At 47.4% G+C, this 9116-nt stretch overlaps 1 protein-coding gene across 1 annotated transcript; it reads right to left on the reverse strand.

Annotated features, from left to right (window-relative positions):
- Positions 1-3533: 3533 nt before the first annotated feature.
- LOC123051497 (uncharacterized) lies at positions 3534-7863 on the reverse strand. The gene is made up of 3 exons (XM_044474381.1): positions 6193-7863; positions 4605-4816; positions 3534-4315 (listed from the first exon to the last, which is right to left on the reverse strand). The coding sequence occupies exons 1-3, from the start codon at positions 7658-7660 to the stop codon at positions 3863-3865; spliced, it is 2133 nt and encodes a 710-aa protein (XP_044330316.1). The 5' UTR covers positions 7661-7863; the 3' UTR covers positions 3534-3862.
- Positions 7864-9116: the final 1253 nt, after the last annotated feature.

The following is a 9116-nucleotide window of genomic DNA, read 5'->3' on the forward strand; positions in this document are numbered from 1 at the left end:
GAGCGTTCATCTGCTTCGCCATGGCCTCCTTCTGCTCAAGGGAGAAAGAACTTCAAGGATTTAAACTAGTCAGAACGAAATGGTATATATTCAAAAATTGGTTTAAATCGGCTTCAATCAATCATCAGACTTTATTGGAAAAAATAGTATGTTAACTGGTAGATTTTTGCTGCTCGCAAGAAATGTGGTACCAAACAAGGAGTTCAACGTCAAATGTGGTAGTTTATGGTAATTCACTCTTTCCAAGCGCCCCCTCCCCCCCCCCTCTGGACCGTTGCATATATGTTTGTCTCGTGCGATTATCGATACTGTAGAAGTGCATGCTCTAACCAATACAACCAGAAAACGGATCTGATGAAAGAGACTAGAAAATAAATTTATACATCAACACATATCATTGTATAAGTACATGCTTTAGCCAATGCAATCTAAAGACGGAAAGAGACTAGGAAATGCATTTATCATTGTATAAGTACATGCTCTAGCCAATGCAATCTAAAGACCGAAAGAGACTAGGAAATGCATTTGTACTACTTCTCCATCACATCCACTCCCTATTGCGATATGTCTCTCAAGGTTTGGTGGATTAAGGAGGGACGCAAGCAATCGATAAGAGCCCCCAAATTGCCACATCTCCGCATAAGCAACGAACCCTGATCAAATGAGCTGCATGGACTCCAGAGCCAGTGACCACCTTCGTAGAAGAAGGGACAGGCACGAGAGACGTACATACAGTGACACAGAGGAGATGAAGCACCTTTGCACAAGTGACGTACGGGCTAGGCTCTAAAGCTCCTAACGACCGATCCAAGAAAACGCTGAAGAATATGACGCGAGTAGTTAGCCTAGGCATGCAGAGTGGAGTTGGGTTATGTAACACTATGTAGCTCCATGCTGCTGCGGCCGTGGGTCCCAAGCAGGCGGCGGCGAGGAAGAGGCGCCCAGCAGGCTCTGCCGCTTGTGCGCGTACCCATGCAGCAGCTGGGTCATCTCCGCCTTGATGCCGGTGCGGTGCGCAATGTCGACGTGCTCGTCCACCGCCCTCTACGACAGTATCAGAGCGTTCACCTGCTTCGTCATCGCCTGGTTCTGCTCCAAGGGGTTAAGCCAGTCAAACGATATGATATGATACATTTGCAGCATATATCAGTCGAGTACATGGAAAGCAAAAGAAATTTAAAAAAAATCCTGCGAAACTGTTTTTCTAATCAGTACACTGCTCTCCAGGTTTGTGCAATTTAGTTCTTGAAAAGAGCTCAAGGCTGGTTGCTTCTTCACCATGGTATCACTGGGGATTACAGGTTTTGATTCAAAATTCACGGTTTGAGGTAAAGGAACTACACTACTAGTCTACCACGACTACTGAGTATTAAGGCAGACGATTGCATTGCTCCAACTCTGCTTTTACATTCATATGAGCTTGACTAGTACTCACTCTGTAAACCTAATATAAGACTTTTTAGATCACTACTTTAGTTATCTAAAAAGTCTTATACTCCCTCCGTACCGAAATACTTGCAGTTGGGGGAACTTATACTAGTTTCCCCCAACTATACAAGTATTTTGGTACAGAGGGAGTATTAGTTTACAGAGGGAGTATAAAGATATTATTATTAATATAAGATATTTGCTCTTCGGTTTCACAAATCACTCTTATGCAACACAACACATTCTTATTAAACAAGATATAGCACAAACCAGGGACTCCGGCGAATCATTTTCCCTTCCTAATATCTCCTGAGCAGTCTTCTTAGCTTTGTCAACATACTCATTTATGAGGGCATACTCATTCATGAGGGTAAGTGGAGGACATTTGTTGGTAAGATTCAAATCATGTGCGTGAACGGGAGGCCGAAATGTTTTTTTATTTTGACTTATGAATGTTGTGCAATCATTGCAACCATCTTATAGGCATCGCAAATATAGGCATCACGTCCATCCTTTTCACCACCCGGGCGAAGGGTCTCTCAAGGTTTGGTGGATCAAGTGCATGTCCATAGGGAAGAGCCCCAAAATTTCCTCATTTCCTCAGTACGAGCAACGGACCCTAATCATGGTCAACTAAGCTGCATGGAATTCAAAGCCAACGATGAGTAGATCGTGCACCTTTGTTAGAAGAAGGGAATGACGCGAGAGGCACACATAAGGAGGAGATCAAGCACCTTCCACTAGTGATGAACGGGCTAGACTCCAAAACTCCTAACTACCGATGCGCGAAAGAAGTCTCGAAGGCCGAATACCACCGCCGGCAATCCCTAGGGTAGTGTCGACGGCATTGAGCAGACACGTGGGAATATTTCTTCGCCTATGATAGCCAAGGCCATCACACATTCTTATCAAGGTTTCCGTTTATCATCTACTCCCTCTGTTCCTAAATAGAGCTTTGCTTCGGTAGACCCCCCCCCCCCTCACAAACCGTATAAGGGCAGTATTGTCATTTGATCATAAGGTATACGAGATGTGATATGTACAAGAGGTACATAGCAGATCGGCCGCCCCTCCATCCTGGGCCTGGCCCATTATTCTTCTTCTTCTTTTAACCTTTTGCATTTTCGACAAATTTTGCATTTTCTGGAGATTTCTCGATAAAAAGGCTGATAAATGGCCAGGTGTGTCGCAACTTGCATACTGTGTCGGGAATTGTTTAAATATGACATGGATGCCTACCATGAGAATGCCCACCTGCTTGCAAAAAAGTTCGTGGATTTGAAAACAAAGTTTGTAAATTTAAGAAAATATTCACAAATTTGAAAAGTTCACAGATTCCAGAAAAGGTTCATGATTTAAAAAATAGTTCATGAATTTTAATAAATAAAATAAAATGAAGTAAAGAGAAAAAATAAGGAAAACAGGACAAACAATAACCGAAAAAATAAAGCAACAAATTTTAAAAATTGTTCATGTTTTGAAAGATGTTTGGAAATTGCTCATGTTTTGAAAATTTGTTCAAATTTCAAAAAATGCCAGGTCAAATTCCGTTCATAAATTCAATAAATATTCTACATTTCAAAATTGTTCAATTAGACTTTCGAACTTTTTTTTTCAGAAAATATTTCTTATATGTGAACACTGTTGTGTCTTCTTATATATTTTGCACTACAAAATGATACAAGCGGCTGTGGGGTGAACTGGCTAGCAGCATACTGTTGTGTCTTCTTATATATTTCGCACTACAAAATGATACAAGCGGCTGTGGGGTGAACTGGCTAGCAGCATACGGCTCTAAATGGGCCGGCCCGTGCATTTTGTATACAAGGTCTCACGACGTACTTTTAAAAAGGACCATCTTACCCTTAACTATGAAGGGGTATGGGATAATCTGAGCCATCGATGTGTTTAAGGAGGGTCTACCATCGATGTGTTTAAGGGGGGTCTACCGAAGCAGAAGCGTCCTAAATATATGACGTTTTGGTAGTTCAAAACGTCATATATTTACGAACAGAGGGAGCAATGGGGTATTCTAATCACTAGACGTCAAATGGGTGCCCTTTAGGTATTCTCTGCCCCCTTTAGTTCAACTAAAGGAACTAAATACTCGAAAGTCAAACAACTTCCGAAAATTTACTTCATTTGGTTGAATTATGGACGGTCAGAGGACAGAGGGTACCCCGAGGATCACAAATTTGCATCCCTATTGATCACAAGGATAAGAACAAAGTTTTCGTTGATCCTATAGATATGTGCTAACACGTACGTCCAGTAACAACGCCAAGCCACACGACTCAGGAGTTGCAGGTCTACTCCTCGGTCCGATCCATCAGCCTCAATGATCAGTCGCACCATACATACATACACATACATACATACACTTGTCTGGTCTGGAGGCAAGGCAGCAGGACGTGGCCAAGAGCGAGCGACGCTACTAGCTAGAGTAATACGGACTACCGGTGCATCGAGGAGGCCCTCCACGGACCCCCGGGAGCACCTCGCCGCGACGATCACGGCCCCCGCCGGCGTCGTACCCCGGCCGGGCACCTCCGACGCACCGGGGCAAGAACCTGGGCTGCTCGTGGAACCGGTGCTGCCTCGCCTCCCGCTGCAGCCAGTGCGGCTTCCGCTTCCGCTTCTTGTGCTGCTTCTGCCCGGCCCCCTCCTCTTCCGGCGGCAGCTCCTGCTGCCGCTGCTGCGGGCTCCAGGCAGGCGGGGAGGAGGAAGAAGAACCGGCGGCCGACAGGCTCTGCCGCTTGCGCGCGTACCCGTGCAGCAGCTGGGTGATCTCTGCCTTGATGCCGGTGCGGTGCGCGACGTCGACGTGCTCGTCCACCGCCCTCCACGACATTATCAGGGCGTTCACCTGCTTCGCCATGGCCTGGTTCTGTCCATCCAAGGCAGAACCCCAAGGAGCCAAATCAGTTGAAAGCTTGCTTATAGCGAAATGATATGATGTACAGTAGTATTTACAGCATATATGGAAAGCAAAAAAAAAGGTGTGAAATTGTTTTTCTAATCCTGTGAAAGTATATATATCCAGATTTTGATTCAAAATTCACGGTCTAACTCTACTCACATTCATATGAGCTTGACTAGTATAAAGATGTTCAATTTTGAAAAATCACTCTCATGCAACACAAGATATTCTTATCGAAGATGTATGAAGGACAAACCAGAGAGTCCGGTGAACCTTCCCTGCTCAATATCTCCTGAGCAGTCTTCTTAGCCTTCTCAACATAATCATTCATGAGGGAAAGTGGAGGATATTTGTCGGTCAGATTCAAATCATGCGCCAGTTTGATAGCATCAAGTAGCTTCCCATTCTCAATCAGTTGGTTGATAGCATCAACTGGCTGCCCATTCTCAGTCAGATGGTCAACCGGGTCTGCGGAAAAACAAGTCAGCAACTCAACATAGCACGTGCAACAGGCAAAGGCGCAAAGCTAGCATTCAAATCAGCAGTTTAGGAGTATCAAGAGTTCAAAAGATGCTCTGCTACAAGCAATGCCGTCTACTAGATACAGGTTTTTACTGAAATGAGACATTGGGAGAATGTCAACCAGTAAAAGACCGTATCATTGCCCACTGTTAAATGTTGCATGAATGCATGATGACAACACAATATATGTTTCAGCTTGAAATTTGCAAAGTAGCAGCTTATCCACTTGATATAAATTATGCAACGCCGGCTGGTGGTATTGAATAATATGACTTGGAAGTTGGAACTAATACCAAACAAATGTATGTGCATGAATGGCTGTCAGTTTCGCCACTGCATCGACAAAATAGCATGGAGAAATATGTATATTCCTCACCAAACAAAAAACATTATTATACAAGAGAATGGTTGGAAAATCTGTAATGAATTTTGTTTTTTTTTCGACAAAGGGTGGATTTTATTAGCTCAATATGGAGCATCAAGGGGATACAAACACAAAGAGCACACCCGGCCTCTGCATAGCTAAGATGCACACAGCCAACACAAACGCACACACACAAAAATCACACCGACAACTAGCAAAGTCATACGACCGAAGCTATGCCAAGGCGGATAGGAAACAAAAAGAAAGTGAACAAAGGCAATGATAATCTGTAATGAATTTTGTTTGGAATGCAATTTTGTTTCCCAATTCTTGCAGGGTTTGTAAGGTCCAAACATGCCTGCCGTAAGATTTTAACATGTACAGCTATAGGTTGGCAACATCTAACAATATAATTTGGTCCTAAAGTGCAACATTATATGACCATGAATTAGCACTTAAATGTTGAGCTAAATGAGAAGAGCAAACAATATCATCCGTGGCAACCCCTGTGCAGGCATGTTTAGCTGTTGACTCTATTCATATCCGAAGAACAAGCAACATCCAGCACCACTTCAGGGGTATACCACTGTATCTCAATAGGCCACATTAAAATGACACGAATAGGTTTGCCACTGTTATAGTTTTATGCCGATGACTATAATGACTATCAAGTTATTTTGGAGACTGTGTCACTGCAAAAAAAAAAAAAAAACACAAGTTCTACACGGAGAGGATCGTCATCAAACTGAAGTCCACAACAAAGTTCATCTGCTTCACAGAACTGAAATTCTTAGCTAAATGTGTCATGACTCATGAGGCAACTTCCAGAGGGGTTTGCAAAACAAGCTAAACATCGACAATGTGAAGTGATGACCGACGACACCGGTTAATGAATAACCATCCATGTAAGCGAGAACGAAAAGTACTGTATATGCTAAGAGGCACCCTAGGTCCATACCAGCCATGGTGGGGATCAGCCCAAGGCCATTGCGGAGCTCGATGCAGCTCTGCTTCTTGTTGCGCGGGACGTCGGCGAGGAGATGGTTGATCCCATCAGCGTCCAGCTCCAAGGCAATTTTGTACGAGGCAAGAAACTGCAGAAGGCCCCATACGGCGAGCCGGCCGAGGTCCCTGCGGCTTTCAGGCTCGCCGACGATCATCTCCCTCCAGTCCTCCGCCAGCCGTCTGGCCCGCTCCAGCGTGGCCGCCGACGGCTCGGCCCTGAGGCTGGGGACGCAGCAGAGGAGCGAGGCGCAGTTCTCCCAGTTCTTGTCGCTCTTGGGCTCGGTCCTGGCCAGGAAGTCCCTGACGGCGCCGACGACCAGCGCGTGGGGCTCCGCGGCGCACAGCAGCGCCGGGAGGAACTGCCGCCGGGCGCGCAGGCTCCTCTTGTTGCCCCAGTACAGCATGTCCGCCAGCAGCGAGGCGTCCCTGTCCGCGCGCGCCGCCGCGAGGTTCCACCTCACCGCCTCCCCCGCGCCGCCGGCGGGGTCCGGCGTCGGGCTGCTGCTCGGCGCCTTCTCCTTCGTCTCCCCGTGGCGATGGCTTGGGTACGCCCCTAGGATGGTCTCCTCCTCCTCTTCCTCTTCCTCCTCCTCCTCTGGTTCAAGGCCAGGAGACGCCTCCCAGTCCTCAACGGCGTCGTCTTGGTCGGGAGACGCCTCCCCCTCGGCAACGGCGTCGTCTTGGTCGGGAGACGCCTCGATTGCCACCTCCACCCTCCCCTGCTCCCCCTCCTCCTCGTCAGTGAGGTCCGAAGGTGCCCGCTTGGCCCGCCCCCCATCTTCCTCCTCCTCTGGTTCAAGGCCCGGAGATGCCTCCCCCTCCTCAATGGCGTCGTACTGGTCGGCAGACCCCTCGATTGCCAGCTCCACCCTCCCCTGCTCCCCCTCCTCTCCGGCATTGAGGTCCGAAGGCGCCCGCTTGGCCCGCTCCCCATCTTTCTCCTCCTCCTCCTCCTCCTCTGGTTCAAGGCCAAGAAACGCCTCCACCTCCTCTGGTTCAAGGCCAGGAGACGCCTCGCCCTCCTCGACGGCGTCGTACTGGTCGGGAGACGCCTCGATTGCCATCTCCGCACCCCCCTGCTCCCCCTCCTCCCCGGCATTGAGGTCCAAAGGCGCGCGATTGGGCCGCCCCCCATCTTCCTCCTCCTCCTCGCTGCTGTCTTGGCCCTTGCCCCTGACGTGGTGCTGGCGCTGGTGCTCGGCGGTGGTCCGGAGCGCGGCGGCCTGGTGCGCCTGGAGCAGGCGGAAGCGTCGGGCGATGGAGGACTGGAGGGAGGAGATGTGGGCGTCGACGTCGGCCCAGGTGAAGGGGATGGGGATGGGGGAGGCGGCGAGGAGGCGGTCGAAGGACTCCCGGAGGCGCTGCTTCTTGGCGGGGAGGGCGGCGATGGCGGCCTCCAGCTCCAGCGTCGACGACGCCATCGGAGGCCGGTCGGTCGGGCTCGCCGGAATGGGGATTCCGGGAAGGGGCTGGGGTTTTCTTGCCGGAGCGCGGTGGTTGGTTGGTTGGGGTTTAGAGGGATGGTGGGTGCGTGTCAGTCAGGCATTCTTCGCCCCCTGTTCAGTTCCATCGCGGGGCCCTCCTGCCAGTCCCTGGCTTGTCTTTTACTGCTTGGTTTGGGGGCAGTTGAGGAGAGGAGGTCGTATTGATTTTACTTTCACTGTGTGAGCTATATTTGGTTGGTGGAATTTATGAGACTGGGATTCTAGGTTCTTGAGGAGTGTGCAACTTCTTTCACTGATACTAGAAAAAGTCCCTAAAAAGTCCCTTAGGGGTGTTTGGTTCAGGGACTTTTTAGTCTCAGAGACTAAAAAAGTCCCTAAAAAGTCCCAGGGACTTTTTAGTCCCAGAGACTAGAAAAAGTCCCTAAAAAGTCCCTAGGAACCAAATGGGAGGGACTTTTTCTACAGGGACTAGAAAAAAACTCTACTAGAGAGTCTTTTTTGATTAGTCCCTGGGACTAGAAAAAGTCCTAGGACTTCTGAACCAAACACCCCCTAATATTTCAAGTTTTACTGTATTTAAAACTACCACATAGTAGAAATGTAAATTTCTATTCCCTCAAAGAAAATTGCAAATTTCTAGGATTGGAAATAAATATCACATGAGTGAGATTTTCTGCATAGGACAAGCCAAAGGAAAGGTTTAGCATATTTGAGGAAATCTTCACCTGGTGTAGTGGCGTGTAGTGGGGGTTTTGCCCATGGAATAGTTTGAGATCCCAGTAGATGAAAAGAGATTGAAGAATACTGATAGGATGCTCCGCTAGAAAATTGATATAAACTGTGAATATGGGAGGTAGAACTATGTTAACTAGAAGATACCCTGCGTGTTGTTGCGCGAATAGACTGATGAAAATTTGGGCTGATAACATTATCATATGACTTGTTATATTTGATTTATGTGGAGTTGCAAAATATATATTGAACATAAGTAGAATAACTGAATGTAAAACATTTGTATTGCATGGTTGAATGTTGTGGTGGGCCTTTCTTCATGCATGGTTGCATGTTCGGGTCAGCCTTATTTCATTCATAATTATATGATGAGGTGGCATGCTTGCATGTTAAGATAAATAAGTTAATGAGATCACTCTCTTCTGTATATAGGATTAACGGGTTTTTTAAAGCACATATAGATGTGCCCTAAACATATTCATCAATTAACTCATCTCTTTCAAGCTTATCCCTGTGCATTTCATCCTTCTATGATCTAGGGAGGGCAAAGTAATTCGTCCCCTCAAATTCTCCCCAAACGTCCAGGCGGACAACCCAGTCACTGCCGGTTAGGAGAGAGAAGGGAAAAAATCATCCAACCGGACCCCTCATTTCGTCCTCATATGTCTGGACAGTCCGCAAACCCTCACCCAACCCATAT

This window comes from Triticum aestivum, chromosome 2D (assembly GCF_018294505.1).
Source record: "Triticum aestivum cultivar Chinese Spring chromosome 2D, IWGSC CS RefSeq v2.1, whole genome shotgun sequence".
NCBI lineage: Eukaryota > Viridiplantae > Streptophyta > Magnoliopsida > Poales > Poaceae > Triticum > Triticum aestivum.

Bases quoted from the DNA above. Each gene is read 5' to 3' on its own strand.
- LOC123051497 (XM_044474381.1), bottom strand. From the start codon at position 7,660: ATGGCGTCGTCGACGCTGGAGCTGGAGGCCGCCATCGCCGCCCTCCCC. The intron at 4,817-6,192 runs GTATGGACCTAG...GTTTTTCCGCAG, and splicing joins GCTGATCCCCACCATGGCTG to ACCCGGTTGACCATCTGACT. The intron at 4,316-4,604 runs GTTTGTCCTTCA...TTGGATGGACAG, and splicing joins AAGGTTCACCGGACTCTCTG to AACCAGGCCATGGCGAAGCA.